General features: G+C 36.4%; 1 protein-coding gene across 1 annotated transcript; it reads right to left on the bottom strand.

The window, feature by feature from the left end:
• Positions 1 to 371: 371 nt before the first annotated feature.
• LOC104416700 (disease resistance protein RUN1) lies at positions 372 to 21,414 on the bottom strand. The gene is made up of 4 exons (XM_039299203.1): positions 20,775 to 21,414; positions 7,832 to 8,930; positions 7,455 to 7,730; positions 372 to 1,159 (listed from the first exon to the last, which is right to left on the bottom strand). Exons 1-4 carry the CDS (start codon positions 21,251 to 21,253, stop codon positions 713 to 715), a joined length of 2,301 nt encoding a protein of 766 aa, XP_039155137.1. The 5' UTR covers positions 21,254 to 21,414; the 3' UTR covers positions 372 to 712.
• Between the last annotated feature and the right edge of the window lie 1,243 nt (positions 21,415 to 22,657).

Genomic DNA, 22,657 nt, shown 5'->3' with positions numbered 1-22,657 from the left:
TTACAAAGATTTTTTGTACTTAATTGGTGGACACGGGATATGTATTGTTTAAGATTTTGTAACTAGATGAACATGTATTGTTGAAGTTTTTCATTGGGTGTTCCTTGTAATGACACAGGGAGCTAGAGTTTTATAGATAGAGAGAATATCATTTGCGTTGCCTTATAGCCACCTCCACTACATTTACACACAGAATCACTTTCAAAATGTTTGCTTTTATTAATTAGCCCAGATTTTCCGCCTTTCACAGTATGCAAAACACAGTGCAGCCAACATGTACGCGGTCTCACAACAATCAAAGAGAGAGGGAGAGTCTAACCTGATAACTCGAACTAGAATACGTAAACTTGTGACGGAGCCGTCCATGACTTGAATAAAAGTCAACTTGGTCAGAGTCACGTAGGCATGAGGGTTTTTCACTCAGAGATTCGCAGCCAAGTGCCCACTGACGTTGAAATTGCCCTGGAATATCGAGGATCTCTTGTATTTTTTGACAATACGAAACAGGTAAATGGGGCAACTTATATTGTTGCTTGCATGTAGGAAGGTTATTAAAATTGTTTCCCAGGATTCTCCAGAAATTCTACTTCTGATAAATTGCATTGGTCAAGACCTAGCAACCTCAACTTAGGAAATCCCATTTTCATATGGGGATCACTCGAATCCCCCTCCCTCTTTGGAAACTTGACTAGCTTTGAGCAGCCGTGAAGCGTCAGAATTCAAGTTTTGGCAACCTATAAATGCTAGACGGAAGGACTGCCAATTTCTTGCAACCAGATAAATCCATTTCCCCCAAAGAGATAAGATTTTCTATGGACGCAGGAAGTCCCTCAATTGAAGTCTCTTGTAAATTAAGTCCTTGCAAGCCTTTCATTTTATCCGAAAAATCAGGGAGTCTTTGCAACTTTGAGCAACCATTAAGATTGAGAAGTTGAAGATTCTTGGAATGGAGCACATTAGGGAGATGATGGAGTTTTGAGCACTCACCTAAATTCAAAAACTGTAACTTGTTGTGATACGAAACTGATTCGTGGGCACGCTCCAAGTTTTTGCACTTAGAAAGATCCAATAACTCGAGATTTGGAGTACAATTGAGGTCCGGCATACAAACCAATGATTGGCATTCCCTGAAGCTAATGAACTTTAGTTTTATGAAGTCCTACAAGAACAAAGAAATCAACTTGGGTAGACATTCCGGATGAAAAAAAAATCTGAGATGAGTATTTAATTCAAAATTATTAATAAGCAATTATTTCTATTTGTCCAGAGGTAAATACATGGTTCTTATAGTTTTCCTAAACAAATTACATGAGGACGATTCTGTTATCCCATTGTGTAAAATTGGAACACCGTTCCGTGCTGGTAAAAGTTGAAAGACATTGTTCGTTGTCAAATTCTGTTGCTAACAAAAATTTGATTGAAAACTTGTTTAACAGTAATGCTTTGGTAAGTAACCAATACTTTTAAGTTACTACATAGTTTTAAATTACAGACCATTTCATTACGTACCTTACCGATAAGATAATTGTATTGACTTATACAGAAAACTAGTAAGATGCATGTGCATCGCATGGATAAGACTATATTTAATATTATGAATGTTGATATCAACAAGACTTTTTCGAGGAGGGATAAAACATGTGTAGAAGATTATAACAAAATAACTATACACATCAATGAAATTCTTTGCTAGAGCTTATAAGAAAATAGCAGGTTTATCCTCTGATTGACAGAGAGGGTTAAAATCTTGAAAGATCCTAAACTAGTCCCCTATGATATACTTACGTTAGACCAATTTCTATCTCACAAAAATCTCAAGTTGATACCTCTAGCCCAAACTGACCCTTTGTAATGCAAATCTGTCAATACACGTGGCAGACGACTACAATACTTATTTGATTTTGAGAATGATAGATTCGATGTGAAAAATCTACGTGTGATGATATTAAATCCAAACAGAAAATAGTGAACATTATTGGAAAAACTGAGTAAGACTTTGGTTTTTGACACATTATATCAATGAATACTACTCCTAACAACTTCGTGCACCGAAGGACTCGTCCATCACTTGGATGCCCTTAGGCGATAACCTTTACCCACTGTACATGGCCAGGAAAAATGAGTAACATGTTGATTTGGGTCTCTCTTAATGGAATCTGACCAAAGCCCAAAAACATGTATCTTCTTAGATAGATTTTATGTGCAAAAGCCCCCATTAAAATGAAAAGCACTAATTAAGGAATTACAATGAATAATTTTCACCATTAGAAACTTTAGTATTTGTAAGTATTGTCTTCCTCATGCGTTCTAATCGGACGGACCGGTTGCCCATTTCTTTTGGTTTAGTATGACCTGCCTATGAATAAATCCGACGAGCCAAGATTCTCAGACGGATTTTCGTTTTTAAAGGGCACTTTTCTCTCTTAGGTCCAACAACATGTAATAGGCCGTGGATTGTAGTTAGGATTAACTAACAGATACTAGATGGACCGAAAGTGGGCCTCGGGATCATTGACAGGAAGGCCATGGAATGGCCGAAGTGAATGGGCCAAGAAAGTGGTCATGGTAGACTCATCCCCGGGATCAATAAAATTGGGCAATCAGTTTTTACCCAACATAAACCCCACAACGAGTTTGGATGGATGATCCACTGAACATCCGGGGCCTTGCGATTATTTCTCAATTATGAATTCAATGATTTATTTGTAAAATATGAGCCAAATATGAATTTGATCTTTTCATTTATTATTGTTTGTTAAATGTAAGTCAAATATGAGATGGGTAAGATTCTTTTCAGACCTTATCATGAACAATCAAATTTAAGCATATAATAATATAAGTTTTTAAAATAGAATCTATATACAATTAAAAAAATTATTTTCAAACATTTATTACCAAAATTTGCATTACTCTATTAGAGAATTATGCAATAGAATATAAAGTTATATAAATTATTATCGAAATATGTGTAACAATTAGACATGCTGAATAGAGATTTGCTAAAGTAACCATAAAAACCGAATTAATTAGCAAGGCTCATGTGTGAGCATGCCACGTAGGTCAACCTTGCACGAGCTTAAGCGATTAATTTATCTATTATAACTCTTATTTGAGTTCATTTACTAACTTTTTAACTGATTTTGTTTTAAATTTTTAATTACTCTAACAATTAGCAACATTTATTTTTAAAGTTGCCAACTTGTTAAAGTTATTAACTCATATAGAAAACTACCAACTTTGATTTTGTGGTTTACCAACTTTTCACAAGTTAAATTATCATCTACTTTTAGTTTGGGGCGTTTGATAACCATATTAATTGCCGAAGATTAAACTTTTCGATAGTTAATTTCATCAAGTGCGTTTGATAAACTCTACCTACACACAACTTTATTCATTGCTTTGAGTTAAAAATCACTTAATGTGATTAGCAAAAAAAAGGGCTAACTTAGTTGGTTATATGCAAAAGATATTCAATGAAAATTAAAATCTTACCAGTTATATTGTCAAAATCTATCAATAATGTTCACTATTTTATATTTGGTAAGAAGTTAATCTATTATCAAACAACATTGTATTTTTCATTTTCAGTATTTACTCAGTACAAAAGTTTTAGTCTTTTTGGTTTTACCAAACTAGCCCTAACTCATATTTGGGTAAATTACCAACATTTATTTGATTGTTTTGAAATTACCAATAGTCATAATCATTTACCAGCACTCATTTGTGGAGCTTATTGACATGCTAAATTTAAGAATTTCTTATACGAAATTACCAACTCTTGCTTGAGTCGTTTTCCTGGTGTTTACTTGATCATTCCAATACTTTGCCATCATTTGTTGGTTAAAGTTTTTATTAACTCTTATAGGAAATTACTGACTTTTATTTGAGTCACTACCATTTTTTATTGTTTTGAAATTATCAAATCTTTTATAATGTAGCAATGTTTATTTGCCAGCTTACCAACTAGTTTAAGTTAAAATATCTTCTAGAAAATTACCAGATGTTATATGAATCCACTTACCAACATTTATTAGATTATTTTTGCAAATCAAAGTCGTTCCTATATTTCACAGGCATTTATTTGTTGAAATCACCAAAGCGTTAAAGTTAGTAACTCTTATAGTAAATTTCAAACGACTTCCAAAATTACCAACTAAACCAATAATTTACCAATATTTATTTGCATAGCTAATTATGATCTCTTACATGAAACTGCCAACTGATATTTGAGTTAGTTACCAATGTATATTTGATTATTTTGGAAGTTTCAATAATTGACCAATTTTTGTAGCAACTTACCAACAAGAAAAGGTACTCACACTTGAAAATTATCAACTCTTATTTGTGTTAGTTACCAACGTCTTTTAGATCGTTTCAATACTACTCACCAATTTAATAGTTCACTTATTTTGGAGAGCTCACTAACATATTAACGTTGTTATTCTTACAGAATTGCCAATTCTTTTGAAATTGGCTGACATCATTACACTAATTTACTTTAGTTTATTTATGGAATTTAAGTTACGCTTACCGACTTGTACTTGAGAGTTTCAAAGTATCAACTATTTTGTTAGTATACCCACATTTGTAATCAATGAAAATTAGTAAATGGACTCAAATAAACATCGGCAATTATTTTGTAAGAGTTCCTAATTTGAACATGCTGAAAACATCAACAAATAAATATTGGTACACTATTAAAACAATAAGTGATTTAGAAACAATTAGATAGACGTGGGTAACTTAATCATATAAGAGTTAATAATTAAAACAAAATGGTAACTTAACCCATGAAGAGTTGGTATATCACTAAAATTAATATTGGTAATTTTCTTTAAAAGTTAGTAACTTTAACATGATGCTAATTTTAGCAATTAAATATTGGTAAGTTCTTGAACCAATTGGTAATATTTATAAAAGGAAATAAAAGTTGATATATAGACTCAAATACGAGATGGTAATTTTCTATAATATCAGTAACTTTAATACGTTGGAAGCTACGCAAGTAATATTGATTATTTACAAAAATAGTTGGTAATTGAAAATAATCAAATCACTGTCGGTACTTCGACAAAACTGGTAACTTCTAGCACATTTATAGGCTAAGGGCGTGCATGGAAACGTTTCTAAGAAACGTTTCCGGAACACTTCCATACGGAAAGTGTTCTGGGAACAAAAAAAGAACAGAAACGCGTTTGGTTGCGTTTCTGTTCTTTTTTGTTTTTTTGTTTCGAACGAAATAAGAACAGAAAAAAAGAAACAACAATTTGTTGTTTCTTGCTCAAACGTTTCTTGAAGAAACATTTCTCCCTCTCTTCTTCTTCTTTTTCTTTTCTTCTTCTTTTTTTCCTTCTTTTTTTCTTTCACCGGTCGCCGGCATCGGCCATGGCCGGCGACTCGGCCGTCGAGGCTCGGCCTAGCCAGATCCGGCGAGGCTTGGCGTCGCCGGCGCGGCGAGGCCGAGCCTCGCCTTGGCCGGGTGAGCTCGGGCTCGCCCAGATCCGCGAGGCTCGGCCTCGCAGAGGGCCGGCGAGCCTCGCCGTGGCCGGGCGAGGCCGCCGCCCCGTCGGCCGAGTCGCTGGAGGCCGTGACCGGCCGGAAAAAGAAAAAATAAAAAGAAAGGAAAAAATAAAAAAATAAAATAAAAATGTTTAAAAATTAAAAGAAACAAAAAAAGAACAAAATTTACCAAACGTGTTTCTGTTCATTTTTTATTCCCGGACCAAACGTTACCAAACGCGTTCTTTTGTTCAAAAATTGTTCCCCGGAACAGAAACACTTTTTTTTGTTTTTGTTCCCTAGAACAAAAAAAGAACAGAAACATTATCATCCGCACCCTAAATATCCGTTGATTATGCCATAAGACTATTGGCAACTTACTAATTTCCAGCCAAATAAGTTTCCGAACAAAACTTAGTTACCAATAATTTTGAAATTTACCTATGCTCTTAAGAAATTACTAGCATGAAATAGTATTGTGTTTTTTTTTTTTTTTTGGTGAAAAGAAATAGTATTGTGTTTTTTACGCACGAAACGCTAGAAATCTACAGTATATAGCGATGCTGCTACTTCTCAAGAATTGGGTTTAAGTAATCAAAACTGAACGATGACTTTTTCTCCCAAGGTTCTTTTTTGTAATTAATTATGAATAAAACATTTTTCTTTGTAATTTTCTAACATGAGATGGATAACAACTTCTTAGGTTTAGCATGTAAGAAAAAAATGCCTTTGTCAAGCTCAGTCACCTTGATAAAATTGTTGATTCTCGAAGAATTAGTTAAATTTCATTTTGACATTCTAATAATTTATCTAGTACACTACTTGAAACTTAACAAGTAGATTTATTTATTACCATCCAAAGAGTAATGAATACGTGGCTTCTCAATTCTCCCATGGGAAGGGTCTTTAATGATGTTGGGACTATTACATATATCTTCTTCTTCTTTTTTATCTGTCCCGCTCTAACTCTTAAGTCACTCTCAGACTTTTATCCTAACTCTTTTCAGAGCGTGAGAGTCGAGACCCTAGAAGTCCCCGCCCTAACCCTCTTTAAAAGATGGAGATTCGAAACCTCCACATCCTCCATTCTATGTGGGACTATTACATATATAAAAGCGTTAAATAAAAGGTCTTCTCGTATAACTATATAGCTTAAGCACATTCTATGTTCAAACATTAAGTTACACACAAAGAAGTTTCTGTTTCAATTTTCAGCTCAAAGTCATGGTGGTTTGAGTTCACTGTTTTTGTTTATATATATGTATGTATGTATGTATAGAAAACTTCTACTTTTTATCCATGTACTTTCACTACCTTTTTAGTCAAGTCCCCATATTTTTAATTTTTCTAATCAAGTCCTTCTACATACACAAATTGTCTAATAAAAAATCTCTGGTACCAAATCAAGCTAAATCTAGTTGACATGGCGATTAAACTAATTCTGCAATATAATGTGGATTAAATATCGCACATAGGTTAGCCGTCCTAGATTTAGCTTAAAGCAGAAGTTAGTCAAACGGGTTATGGCATCCACCTACATTCACTATTTACGAGGGGTGAACATGTAGGTAACATTCGATCCATGTCATATTCCGACGTCTATTGACAGCCACGTCAGCTGAATTTGACCAGATTTGATGCTGGTGAAACTTGATTAAACAATTTGTGTAAATAGAATGACTCGGATAGATAATTAAAGACACATGGACATGATTAGGAAAGAAGTTAAAAGTACAAGTATAAAAAATAAAACTTTACCTATATGTATTTCAACTATAATCAACAAGCTTGCATTAATAAGGCAGACTAGTTACAGACGGAAGATTTTAACTGCATTGGTTCTACGTACTAGAATGACAGCCTACATTTGATGCTTTAATATGTAAAAAGAATATAGTAATTATAGATGTTTTCCTCAAGACACTAACAAATATCAGGACCAAGTAAATACGCACCTTAAATTGTCCCGGCACTTGCTTGATCTTGCCATTCTGCATATCAAGTCCAACTAACTTATTTGGACCATAGCCAAATTCTGGAATCATGGAACAATTAGGCCATTCCAACCACCTTAACTCATTAGGGAGATGAATGGGACCTTGGAAAGAAGTATCTACATTATGAAGGATGAGCAACCTCAACTTTCTCATGTTTGTGAAAGCATTAGGACAAATATATGTCTCTTCTGGCTTTGGTAGCTTCAAAACTATGGCTTTTATTGAAGATGTTCCCTGTATATTTATTCAAATATATTTAGGTTTCTTTGTAACTATAGTAAACAAAGTCAAAGATAAGAACAGAATATGAATTCTTATACATTGACAAGTCTTACCACATCTCCTGATAGAACATAGAAAACATCATCATGAAGCCATAACCTACTGCGTTGGCTAGGATCATCACGGCTTTCTTCTTTAACAATATCGATGCCCATCACCTGTATTAAGTCATGCATATGTAAATATCCTTTCTCTTCACTAATCAAGGAGCGCTCAATGAGAATTTGTACCCCAATGGTTGTATCAAAATCACAACTGTCAAGAATTTTCTTTATGTACTTTGTCGTCTGCCCTTTGAAGAAACATGCAATGTCGAGAAAAATCTCCTTTTCATTGTCCTCTAATCCATCATAACTTACCTTTAGCACATCATTGATTTTTTTGTTAGTGCTTTTAGTAAGTTTTTGCAGGGTACTTTTCCATTCATGTTCTCCTCTACCACACAAGAAACAACCCCACAACTCAAGAGCCAAAGGAAGGCCTTTGGCATAATGTAAAACACTATCAACAAGATTACGCATTATTTCTATTTTCCGGTTTCTTCGAAAAGCATGCTTTCTAAAAAGTTCAAGAGCTTCACCATCCTCAAGAGTTTTAACTTCATAGATATGATCTACCCCAAGATAAGTTAGCAGATGTTTATCTCTTGTCGTGATAATTATCCTACTTCCTTTAGCAAACCACTCACAATCTCTGGCTAATGCATTTAACTGGCGTTCATCATCCACATCATCAAGAATAATAAGAACTTTCTTATTACAAAGTCTCTCTTGAATCAACTGACTTCCTCCACCAACATTCAAGACCGTTATTTTCTTCCCCGGTGTTAGCTCTGATAGCAATTTTACTTGCAAAAGAACCAAATCATTGGAACTTCTAGAATTTTCTCTAACATGTTCCAAGAAACTAGAACCTTGAAACTCTCTAAAAATAGCATTGTAAATTGCTTTAGCAAGGGTTGTCTTCCCTACACCTCCTTGTCCCCATAATCCTACCATAAGAACATCATCCTTGGATTGTAGATTTAATATTGTTTTAAGCTCTAGTACTCGGGAATCCATCCCAACTTGATATGTGGCTACATCTAATGGCATCCGATCTAGTTGAGTTGAGATCTCCTGTATAATATCCTGTATCAGTCCGGCTTCGTATCTGACAAGGGAAAATCAGTTGGAAATGCTTTTAAAGCAATCCAAAAAAATGAATAAATATTTAAAGAGAATTGCTGAGTAAATAACTAACCCGCAATATATTTGGAGATGAATGGACAAATATATTCAACCAACAAGATGCCCGTTTCTGCGTGTGTAAGACTACATTTTTCATGTTATTTTGAATGGTGTATATTAATATTTTTGGAATTATTAATAATTCAAATTAATTATTGGATTACTGAAAGTACATGATGATCGGAATTATCTCGATCTCTTTAAAAATGTCATTGAAATTGTTGTCTTTACTTTAATTGTCCAAATGCCTCCCCATTTATCTGGTATATTCCTTTGCGAAGCAATATCTGTTATAAAAATTACCAACGTGAAGTCTAAATTAGCATTACCATTGGAGTAAATTCAAATGAAAATCAAGTACTTTACCCTTTTTAAGCCCACTTCTGAAAGCAGACAAATAAAGACATGTTCTTTGGCCGTTTGGACAAACACCGCCTACTGTTTTTTTTTTTTTTTGTTTTTTTATACCAAGGGAATCCCGTACAGCCAGCACACGGCCTACTATTGGTTCCTGTATAAATCTATCTTGTTATTACCTTTTTGCTCTTTACAGCTTCAATTATTTACAGAATTCCATCAGGCCTGTATCTTCTTTAAAGAAAAAAAAAAGCCTAGCTTTTCATTATTTCTTCTAAAAAAAAATTATATAAGCATTTCTACTAAATAAAACAGGCTGATAGGATACCACACGTATCTTCTCCTATGCGTGATGGCTTACATAATGAAGTATATACTCTCTTGACGAGATTTCTTGCTCAAGAAAATGACTGTAGATACAAAAGAATGGAGAAAAGCTTTTGCAAGATAGGTGTCTTTATTGGTCAATGAAAGGCTTGATGCAATTGAAACAGAGACTAATATATTGAATACTGAGGGACAAGCTTCAAATCAAGTCCTTGAAGTCCAAAAAATGTAGCAAGAAAGGTAAAACCATTCATTTTAGATCCTGCAGAAAGAGCAGCTAACCTTAATGATAATGATACTAGTAAGTTAGCCCAACATCTTTGGCAATGATTAATTGGCTGAACAGGCTCGATTGATGATAGAATATGTTATCAGCTTTTAACAGGAAAAAAAAGACTTTATAAAAGCCTGATAATGCACATAGAACAAAATTATAATTTGTTCAAAGGATATTCATTAAGGCCTAAAGTTAGGTCTTGGTCCTTTTCTTAAGCTGGACACTGAAAAACATGTGCTTGAAAGGAAGGATGAATGGCTCACAATCATTGATATGATAACAAGTGCAGGTGGATATAGTCCAAGTAACATGGGAAGAATGTGAAGCCACTCTTGTAGGTAACGCTCAGAAGTTTAGGAAATTCTTCTGATCTCAAGGTATAAAACAGACAAGAGCTCATGCGGTTCCTTGCTTTGTAAGGAAATTATTGAGAGAGAGTAGTTTATAAATGCTCTGATGATATTCTAGACCTGTGATATGTGCTATTTTTACGCCTATACCTGTGAATTTCAACGATACTTCTATAATTTGGATATAGTTGCTCTATAGTTTGTACCAAAGACTTTCTTCGACAAACTTTCTGAACCATGGCCAGAGGTCATAAGAAGGCTTACGACTTGCCTTTTCAAGAAGAAAAGCTAGTAGAAAGTCCGGGTGGGCAAATCCAGGCAAAAAAGTATGTGATGAGGAAAGTGTGTACTGAACTTCAGGCAAAGGAAACAACTATAAAATTTCCCTACTCGAATAAGAGTTGTTGCTCTCAGATTGAATATGTCCTGGGGGTAAATATGGCAGTAACATTAACCAAGAACTCAAAAGCGCAAGACATTTTCCTAAAGGCTTGAAAAGAAGAAAGTTCCTTTGATATGAAAATAGTGTACCAAGGGAAAACTATAGGCTTTATAAATCTGAAATGTAATCTAGATTTCCAAAGAAAAAGGCTAATGTTATAGACCAAAAGACAAATGAGGCTTTTAAAGGAAACATGGAAGACAACCTCGTTGTCCTTTGGGTAAAACCCGTGATTACTTGTAACTGTTGTTTGATTTGTGGATTAAAAAGCCCACAAGGCTCATGCTTGTGTCACGATCCATGATTCTTCCATACTCGTGAACCTTTGTAAGTGGAGCTTGGGGTTATTGAGTGAAGAGTGAGAATATAGAGGAGAAGAATTCAACGGGTTCATAGGAGTAGTGTCAGAACGGTTGGTGCTAAAAACTCTAGGATAGATAGATTATATTACTTAGGAGCTATAAAGGTGAGATTGGCCTCCTATGCACAAACTGGTCAAGAGCTGATGTTGCTCTCTCAATGAGATCATGGCAGACTGAAATTAGTTGTTGAGCCTAAAGTGATCCGCTATCTTGCTTGGTAAACTAAATGCTCGAGCTAAGCTATGCGTGGAAGGATCTAGTATAAGGAAGCTATTCGCTGTATTATTATGTGGAATAATAATTGAACAAAGGCTAGCCTGGTAAATTCCACTTACCAGGCACTACACGGGTTGTTATGCAGCTAAAGAACTATTGACTCGTGACAAATGATATTAGAGCAGAGGGATCCCTCCAATAGGTGGGTGATTTGGATAAAACTTATGGTCTTCCCGGTCCTATGAGGGCAGAGAGTGATTGTTGGGGAGGGCTTGGACAATGTGCAGCTCTCGTCTAGCTTCTAGAATGGCAATGAGGGCATAGAAAGGAACCGAATTGTTCACTGAATGGGGATAACATTCCTAGAGCAATTGGTGAATCTTAAGAGGAGGTCTATTATTGCCTTTCCAATGAGGGGACTACCCAAAGATCAAGAGGAGCTCAATAGGTGAAAGAAGGTGATGCCAAAGGAGCGCAATTGGTTAGGGGTGCCACACTTGTTGGGGAGCACAAGTGATTGGAGATTCGCAAATGGCTTTGATCGGGGGAAGCAACCAACGGAGTGGAGTGGCTTGTTCTGTCAAGTAAGCATTGCCATTTATGTAAGTCCGAGGGAGTGGCATTGATGGTTAAGGAAACACAAGAGAGTGACAAAACAACCTATAATGAGGGCGTTGCGGAATTGAGTAGGGGAGTGTGGGGGAGAATGTCACGGTTCGTGATTCTCCCATATTTGTAAACGAGTGAAGAGTGAGGATACTTAAGGAATGAATACAATTGGTCAGTGGAAGTGGTATTATGACAGTTGATGTTAGAAGTTTTAGGATAGATAGATTATAATACTTAAGAGCTCTAAAGCAGGGTTGGCCTCCCACGCACAAATTGGTCAGGAGCTAATGCCATTCTCCCGATGAAGCCATAGCAAGTTGAAACTAGTTATCAACCCTAAAGTGATATGTTATTCCGCTCAATGGACTGGACGCTCGAGCTAAGCTGGGTGTAGAATGATCTTATATAAGGAAGTTGTTCGCAATATTGTTCTCTACAACAATTGAATGAAGGATGGCCTCGTGAAATCTGCTCACTAGGTGCCACACGAGTTGTTCAGTGGCCAAAGAATTGTCGACCCGTGACAGTTATCCATAAAATATCCATAAAAATAAAATCTTTGCAGAGTATTTATTGCATATGAAGATTGAACCTGCTTATAAATCTATAGATGGGCAGGAACTCAAAAATTTAGACTCTGCGTTAAATCTATCTATGCTGTTTACTCAGAAAATGGGATAGACGGAGAAGACTCAAATTAGTGGAGTGGACAGTTACCAATGATGAACGCGTGTGATCATATAGTGTCCTAAGAGTCAAGGTATTAGAAGAAACTTTTCGATAAAGATTATCAGTCAGGATCAAATTTGCAGTGGAGGTTGCTCAAAGTAGATGCTAGGGCAGTTTATTTGATTATTCATATATAACTTTAAATAGGCCATAGATGTCTCACAATCATAGTTAATGGCGCAAGTGTCGTATACCGAACTTCAAACCTTAGATATACCTATGCTAAATCTCCAAAAGATGAGAGAAACGAAAGAAAGAACAAGAGTTACATTCAGTTATATACAAATAGGGCTAATCCAAATAGGACTAGTGCCACTATTTCATCTTCCTGTTGATAGTCTTGTCATTGCAACTGTATTGGATCAAAGATGGATAGATCTTAGAGATCAGTTGATATTGATATCAGGAATAGTAGCCAAACTAGCACAATAACCAGTCTGCTTCCAAGCCCATCCAAATTATTTGGTGCCTCTCAATGATCTTTCTTTGGGAATTCATTAACATTGAGAATTAATTCTTTAAATATGGATAGATGAACCCGCAGGTCAAATGTTTGGTGTACCACACCAAGATAATTTACATATTCGTTAATACCACAAATCCTAGAAAAAGGAAGTTAGATAGCATAATTGTTTGAAGAGTTTCACACGATTATAGACAACTCCTCTAGGTGAAATATTAATCCCCTAGATGTAACATGGGTTGGGATTTCAACTATGGTGGAACCTATTGGAGCATCGAGAGCAATTAGTGGATCTTAGGTCTAATAAAGGGGAGCAAGAATAACTTTATGTTAGGAGGACTGTCTACACTCTTTGGTAGGAAATTAAGGATTTTTGAACCTCTTACCGTTCCACAAGATACTGTATAAGCAGTCAATCGAGAAGTGGTTGCATCTCAAAGATCTGGACACACGGACCCCTAGAGTGTCGTAAGTTAGTAGAAATGGACACTTAAGTGTCATAACTTACGAAAGGTATACTTAAGTGCCAAAATCAAAGCAAAATGGATCACTTGAGTACCAATTTGGCCAAAATCCTGCCAAAACGTTGATGTGTCAATTTTCCGGCGGCGAATGCAAAATGGCGTCGTTTTGGTATTGACATGGTAAAAAATTTAATATAAAATTAATTTAATTTAATTTAATTTAAAACTAAATTTATTTAAAACATTTAAAAATAAAAAAAATAAAAAAATAAAAATTTAAAAATTTAAAAACTTTAAAAAAAAAAAAAAAAAAAATAAAAAGGAGGCGTCCCCGGCCGACCCTCCCCACCTTCTCGGCGACGGCGGGGAGCGGCGGTGGCGCGGGCTTTGCCCTTAGCGGCCGGCTGCCTTCCTCCTCCTCCTCCTCCTCCTTCTTTTATAAATAAATATAAATTATATTATTATTTTATTTAAAATTTAATTTAATTAATTAGGGCTCTATTCTGGCCAACACCTCGAAACGACGTCATTTTGGTGTCAGACGCGGTAAGAAATTTTTTATAAAAATTAATTAAATTTAATTTAAAACTAAATTTATTTAAAACATTTAAAAATAAATTTTAAAATTTTAAAATTTTTAAAAAAATATATAAATTTACAAAAAAATGTAAAATTTTTTTTTTTAAAAGGAGGCGGCTAAGGGCTGAAATGACGTCATTTTGGGTGAATTCGAGCTAACTCAACTCTCCGGCAAGACACATTGGCGAGAAATATTAATATTTTAATGCCACGTATGATTTCCAGCCAACTTCGCCGGAGATGGCACTCAGTGTCCCACTTTTCTTAAAATGTAGCCCTTAAGTGTACATTTCATAAGTTATGACGCTTAAGTGTCCCTTTCTGCCAAATTATGGCACTTGAAAGGTTCTTTGCCCAAAGATCTGCAAACTCAGGAACTTTAGAAAAAGGCTCGTAGGATACAAACAAACTAATATGCCTATCTATGAAGAAGAGGATACAAAGTCAAGAGAGGATATTGTTCAGATGGTAATGCACTCTAAAGGAGAGAAAATCCACATCCTAGATATATTTGAAGTTGTCCAAGCTTTTGGAAAATATAGCAAGGCAATGGTCTATAGCCATAGACAAATATGATTGAACCCCCCCCAATGGTATTTACAAATGATTATTAAGCACTTCTGTGGTTGTGGTGTTATCCAAACTCATTAGACATACTAATAGACATTGGAGCTTGTACTAATTGTGCAAGACCCAAAGCATCACCAGATGAATGGTGGAGACCATTAACAGAGCCTATTACATTAAGAATGGCAATTGGAAACTGAATATGATAACTTTGGAAGCAATTGATGTTCCTTTCTTTATCGGTGAAAGAAGGTTTATCGTTAGAAGGATCTTTGCTTTCCAGACATTAGATGAGAATGTCATACTGGGTAATGCATTCTAAGGGGACAAAAGGAAAATTAATCTTTTATGCAAGACAACACTACAAATACTATGGCAGGCATGACAATCAAAACTCTTCAAAATCCTCGGTTAAGACACAAATTTGAAGTTTATTCTGTCAAACAATCAGAGTTGTGGAGATTCTCCATGTGAGCAAGCATTCAGGGCGTAAGCACAGCATGTATGGGAACATAAGTTATTTGGCTTCGAAAAATCTTCATTTCCAAATGCCATCTTCTAGTATAAAGAATTGTTCTGCCTAGAGCAAGGAAAAATTCGAACTATCCAACTGTCTGGAATAAAATGGAATAATTTCCTGCTAAAACTGAAGAATAACTTCTGTGAAGATCCACACAATATGGAGTCAAATGGTGTAAAAGCCAGACTTCAGCTAAAAGATCCAAGTACCATCATTTAAGCAAAATATATAACATGCTCTATGGAGATGGCAGAGGAATTTGTAAAAGAAATTCCTGATCTATTCTCCAGAAGCTTTATTACAGATGGTTTTAGTCCGCACTCTAGCCCAACCTTTATGGTTATCAACCATGCAGTGCAGGTGTGAGGAAAAGCGTGAATTGTTACAGACTATCGTCAGCTCAACAAACTAACAAAAGATGATGACTGTAGGATAGCTGCGGCAGGAGATCTCATACAGAATAAATCTTAAATAGCCTGAAATGTTTCTAAATTCAATACGAAAGTGGTCATTGCAATTCCCACATGGCATGCTGCCACATTAGTGATTCCGACGAAAATTGACCAAAGAGACTATATTAGAATTTCTCCCAAAGGTTTAGGAGTAAATGAGCAAAATTGAAAAATTTAGGATTAAATTGGCATACATATAATTGGTTCAGCATTAGCTGGGTAATCTTCCCAAATGGTTAGTTATGCCATTCTGCCCTAGGAATTTTTCAGCGCAAAATGAATGATGCCGTCAAGCATCTTCACAAATTTTGTATTGTTATGTAGACGATGTGATAGTGTTTGGCAAAACTGAAGGGATCCAAATGAATCACTTATAACTGCTCACAAATGTCTTTAGGAAAGAAGGAATCTGGCTGAAGGTAAAATATATTAAAGTAGGGAAAAAGAGAAAGCTAGCGTTACAAACCTACATTTGCGAGATATAATAAACTTTCCCGACAAACTAGAAGATAGAAAGTCCAGAGATACTATAGATCTGCTAACTATGCTAGACAATTTTAAAATATCTTAGTAGGCTACTAAGGAAGCTCCAAGTACTACATCTCGGTTTTGGGACAACGAAGACACTCAAGCAGTTAGAAAGGTAAAAGAAAGGGTAAAGCATTTGCGACCTTCATTGTTAGCTTCTGATTCAGATGACATGGTCTTGGAGATTGACGCATGAAAAGCATACTGGGAAGCAGTACAAAAAACTAAAAACGAAAACCAGAAAGACTTTATCAAAATGTATGGGATGAGCCATGAAAAGGAAGTGCTTGCTACGAAAAATTGTATTAAAATTTTTTTTACATCTTCCTAACCCCAACAAATTTGTAATGAGAACTGACTCTGAATATGTTGAAAGATTCCTGAATCTGAATCTGGAAGAAGCTAACCAAACTAGGCTTCTCATATTAAATGAACGGTATAGTTATTACAAACTTGACATAGTACATATTCCTCCAGATGAAAATGTCTTACTGCTTCTCTTTCTACTAAATTGTCTCATTGTGCCGATAAATACTACAGCAGAAAGAAAAAATAATTCGGGTATGCAAGCAAGAGGGGCATCCGAGGAAGAAAAGTCCAAATAGGTAAGAGAACGAGAGTAAAAGACCTAGAGTCTATGCAAAAGATTTAGAGTTCTTATTTCTCATTTTAGAATCATAGAGGAAAAGGAAAAAAGCCTTGGTATCAATGGTTGAATGACTGTGGGTATGACTACTGTGAAAGACTCGCCGAAAGAGTGAACTGGTCGGTTGAAAAGACAGTTGAAGTTCGCATGCATCTATTTATCAAGTCCGAAGTTAAAAGGAGAAATCCCTGAAGATGAAAATCAGATAGAAGATGATATGTTTGGCAAACAAACGCACTCACAAAGTATAATTTGATTCAGAAATGATTATTGGTCTATTAGGTGAAACATCAGGCAAGTGTTACTACTAGGTCAAATACCCAAAGCACAATTACGAAGAGCATAAGCCTCAAATAAAGTCAAGGGGACAAGATATTGAAAATGAAGATCTTGAAAAATTTGTACCAGGTGGTAATAGAATTAAACACAAGGAAATATTCCTAGGAATTATAATCCTATTCTAAAGATTTTGACATTGAATTTGATGATAAAAACCTCTAAGATCAAAAATCTGAACATGTTTAGTTTTAATGTCCACTGATTGATTCCAATGATATCAGTCATCAAGGGAACGGTACTAAATCCATGCAGGGTTGCTAGGTAGACTTCAGAAAAAGATTTCCAGCAACCTGAATGGTTCCTAAAAGATCCTGCTTCATGTTCGTTTGGACTTGGGCATGTCCTTAAAAAGCTTAACTGGGAGCTGGAGCTTACTCCGTAAATCTCCTGAGTTTTCCCACCTCTCTGGGGAAGAAAAATTTGTGGAGATGATTTGGGGGGATAGAAGTCGGTTGGAGCCCCATGGTAAACAAGGAGTTCCTCCATGGAGCCGCCCTTATTGGAGTATAGGCCGCAGTAAATCCAGATCGAGACCAGGTTCCCACCTCACCGACAGAGGCCACAACGGTACCAACCAAGCCAATGAAGCGGTGGAAATATTAAGTTTTAATGTCTACTGATCGATTCCAATGATCACGGTTATGAAGGGAAGGGTAATAAAATCCATGCAGATTCGAGAGGTAGAGTTAATAAAAAGATTTCCAGCAACCTGAATGGTTCCTAAAAGATCCTCCTTAAACACATAAAGATTCTAGAAAATTGAGTTAAAATTTTGCAAAACAAACCAAGAAGAGTTCCTTAAATAATGGAAAGTAGGTACGTAGTCTCGCCATGATTAAAGCTCTACTACCTGGAGATTTGATGTTAAGAAAGAAATTTAATAGACTCGAGGGACACTTCTTTAGAGTAACTCTATTCCAAATCCTTATCTCAATTGGGAAGGACAAGGACGACTAAGCTAGAAACTTGACACAGCACAGCGGAAACTGGACTCCCACTTGCAGAAGCAGGGTTTGCAGACGCAAACAAGACTGACAGAGGCTATCCACACCTTGCTAGTGAACTTCATCCGTTGGGGATATATGCTTGAAGCTGCTTAGGATATGGTCCCAGATATGCTACAGTGATAGTCACCAGCGCGGTGAATGGAACTGGATGATGAAAGGAAATAGAGCATTTCTAACAGATCTGGGAAATTCAACAACTTACCGAACCAAACAAGACCAAGAGAATCATAAAAATGCGGTCAGACATACTATTTTTATCACTAAAGCTACTGAAATCGAATTCTTTAATGCTGTCCTAGAGCATGCAATACGCAACCAACAAAAGTATCATCTGCGTGGTGATGGAAGAATTTTCATCATCATTCTCTAGGGTTATATGAGCTTAAAATAAAAAGAAGTCCAAGAGAGAAAATGAGAGAAAGTAATGGATCTGCCTACTAAGTTTCTGGCTTAGAGAGCAGAGCTTATATTTCAGGGCTGATTTTTTTGAAGTCTGGAAGATCTCCCAAACCCAAGATCAACGACTTGAAGAGAAGGGAACGAGATAATCACGCCCAATTCAGAAGAAAAGGCCCAGGGCCAGCTTTCAGATGGAGTGATACTACGTCAGCACTCAGCAGGACAAGACGTGAAAGACTAATTTTCTCAGAAGAAGAGAAAGGATTAGAAAGGATCATCCGCATGAGTTAGACGGGGTATAAATGTCTTATATGTACAGGCGTAGGCAGCTCATTTTTGTTCTTGTCCGCTTGTAAATGTTGAAGTGAGCTGGCAACATCCCACAGGCACCAGCTTTTGTATGTATATGGCCGATCCCTCTTCAGTTGAAAGGGGAGGCAAACTCAGTAGGGAAAGCTTTCTCTACAGATCTTACTCTCTTAAGTGATTTTAGTCTGGGTCTGCGTCAGTGAGAGAGTGATAGCTCAAAACCTCAACGAGAAGGAGATGCATGCCCGCAGTACGAAAGACCCTCCAACTAACGGTGACGGGGGTGGAACACGGGAGCGCAAGCTTCGTGTACTAACTTCCTGCCCGAATTGGAAAGCCAAAGTCCAAGAAAATATACTTTTATAGATTTTTAAGTTAATCTTCTTCCTAGGAGGATATAGTCTGTTATCTAGAACTACAGAATCCTTAAAATCGGTCGAAGCATGAGGGTGCCAATCGCATGAGTCTTTCATGAGTGATAGCCTAATCCAGATTGCCAAATGTAAGCTAATGGCATATGCAATTAGATCACGTTATGAATGATCTATATTTCCAATTAGGAGTAGCTTATCTATGGTTTAGGTGTATTATCACATAATTATATACGGACTAATACCATGGTTTATAACGACAATAACTTGCATTATCTGTGTCATTGATTTTATGACTTATAATTCTCATACTTTAAACCAAATGGATATTTGTTTGATCATGAATTACATTTGATAATATATGCTAGTTAATATGTTTATTTCAAGATATTTTATTTTTGTGTTATTTTTTCGAATTTCAAATTATTAGAATTTAAACATTCAAATTAAGTCAACAACTTTACTATCATGATTTTTTGTAAACAAATATATATTTCTTAAAAATGTATTTCAAGATAAAAGACAAATCACTAAAATGAAAATTGACCGAATACGGGTCGTATGACACAACTATGCCATGTGACAATGATAGAGCAATGTTACCTCCCACGTTGGTGAGCATAGAAAGAAATTTTCTCTTAAACCCGGCTTGAACTATATCTAGTAGACATAGGATATAGATTAGTAAATGTGGTTTTAATGTATTATGACAGTTTTTGATATTGAAGAAACTTATTATAGTTGAATATTGTGCACCTTTTCTTCTAACCAATATCTCAATTTGTGAATTCAAAGTTTCAAGTTTTTTGAATTTTCTTTTATAGTTTCTAGAATTTTTTGTTAAATTTTAATTGAAAAATAAGAAAATGCCTAGGCTCAAAGCTCAAACCCAAACTTCCCCCACCCCTCTCTCTCCACTCCCATGATCCCATCCGCATTTGCCACTGCCCCGTGGTCGCCCTCATCTGTTCCCCGCTGCCATGTCCCCGCCACCGTCGCCTGTCCTAGCGCAGTTGGTGCGCCCTCTTTCCGTCCCTCTGTCAAGGAAAACAGGAGAGTCTCAGCGACCACTGCCCGAGGCTAGCGACCGCTGATCCGGGCTTGAAGCCCCAGATCCGGGGTCGCGAGCCTAGATTCGCAGCCTTAAAGCCCCTAGACCCAGAGACACAGAGACGGGCTGAGGTGATGCGGCTGGGGTGGCGTTGGGACGTGAGCAATCGGAGGGCGGCGTGGGTCGGAGAGGACGAACGGCTCGCCCATGGTACTCCGTTTCGTATTCTGTGCAAGTGTTTTCTGTGCTGTGTCTAATGCGAGTGCGAGAGAGAGAGAGAGACGAGGCAAATTAGAGAGAGCCGGGATAGATTACGCCGAAATTTAGAGGATCCCAAACCTTAAAGAAGATCAAATATCAAAAGAATTACACTATTTGAAGCAGTAGATGTGTTTTCACGTACCCGTCCATAAAATGCCATCCAGACAAGCTCCCAGCGTCAAGAAGAGCTTTCTTCCATCGCTTTACTTTCTCTGAATCCTCCCCAAACTTGACCTCATGTTTGGCCATAGCTTCTGCATAACCCTGTCTCTGCCCTCTCACTTCTCTAGGCTCCACTTTGTAAAACACCGGAAAGACCATGAGGCCTCTTTGCTCCTTGCACTCCATGATTTTCGCCACGTCCTCCAAACACCAAGGTGATGAGGCAAAGTCCTTTGAGAAAACAACAATCGCAATTTGCGATTCCTCGATTGCCTCCATGAGTGCGGGTGATATTTGCTCTCCCTTCTTTAGATCTTCACTATCCATATAAGTGTTTATTCCACTTTGATCAAGAGCTGTGTAGAGATGACCGAGGAAATAGTTGCGAGCGTCCATGCCTCTAAAACTCAGAAAGACATCATAGCTCCTTCTGCGCTTGGAAGAAGAAGAAGAAGCCATTAGAATCAGAAAACAGAAATGGTTAACAATAAGCAATGAGTTGCCTAAGATTTGGTTTCTCTGAGTCACGGTCTGTTCGCCATTTGATCTTCTCTATATATGTTGATTCTCAGGTGCATGACTTCCTTTTGATGTGGGTCAACAAAGAATATTTTAATAAAAGTGCTCAAGGAGCCGACCCTTTAGCATTGGAGTGCTATTCACGCACATGAAGTGTCGACAATATGCACATTAAACTTTTCTTCACAATAGTTAGAGGTGTCTTCGTCACATGCCTTTGGTTAATGTTGGATTTATTGCTAAATTGAATTGTTAATAAATTTGACTATTCAACATAGGATAAATTTCTATAACCATAATAACAAACTATCATAATTAAAGGCCAATTTTCTAATTAATTTATTTAGCTACAGGGAAATGGCTTCTATTTATTCAGTCCTTCATTTTTCTTTTTCTTATATTGATAATAAAGTGTTGATCTCGTTAAAAAGATAGTTCGCTGTGGTTATATGATAAATTTGCGAGTGATGATTGATGCACCTCTAGATTAATCGATCAGATACTAATCAATTAATTTCTTGTCATTATAAAATGAAAAAGGTCATATGAGATCTGTGGTGGCACCATGTGTTCTAATCTTTGTTGAATGTGAATTGAAAGTGGTCCGTGAATGTCATTGAAGTATGTGTTACTCTAGATATGATTGCAAAAGCAACTTGGATTTTTAATCTGGAATAACCTTTACACTCCAACTATATAATGAAAAACCTTATATCCCGTGACTTGGAAGTCTATCCACAAGATAGGCCATATATTACTTATTCTAAAGGATTATATCAAATTGAACAAAAAATGCATATCTGGATACATGTTGGAAGTTATAATATTATTATAAAAAAAAAAAAAAAGAGGAGGAGGCTATTAGGTTCAAGCTCCAAAATTAGTGAGAACATAAAATTAGAAGGTCATGTTGCAAATAAAAACTTCAACTGCTAGAGCATGAAAGTCGTTCCATCGCTACACAAGGCAGAAAAATTAGAGACAATGTGAGTGTGGGAGGTGTAACTCTTCAGCCTATGATTGTCAAATTACACCAATTTTTCATGGGGAAAGGCGATAGGAAATTATTCTGCGACTAAAATACATCCAGGTTATGTCTCACCATATTTAGGCAACATAAATTCTCAATCAACAAAAATGATGAAAGATATCAAAACAAAGATTATTAATTAAACAAAGTAAGCAGAACCTACATGGTCACAATTTGTCCACTTGCACTTGCTTAAAAGTCTTGGTCCTGAAGAACTTATTTCGCAAGCCACTCTAGTAACCACCTTCCAGCCCACTTTCCTTCAAATTGGTCTTGACATCTCCCATGTTCCTTCGTGGATCTAAAAGCCAAAC

The sequence above is a fragment of the Eucalyptus grandis genome, chromosome 8 (genome assembly GCF_016545825.1).
Source record: "Eucalyptus grandis isolate ANBG69807.140 chromosome 8, ASM1654582v1, whole genome shotgun sequence".
NCBI lineage: Eukaryota > Viridiplantae > Streptophyta > Magnoliopsida > Myrtales > Myrtaceae > Eucalyptus > Eucalyptus grandis.
This window is presented reverse-complemented; position numbering and strand designations above follow the sequence as displayed.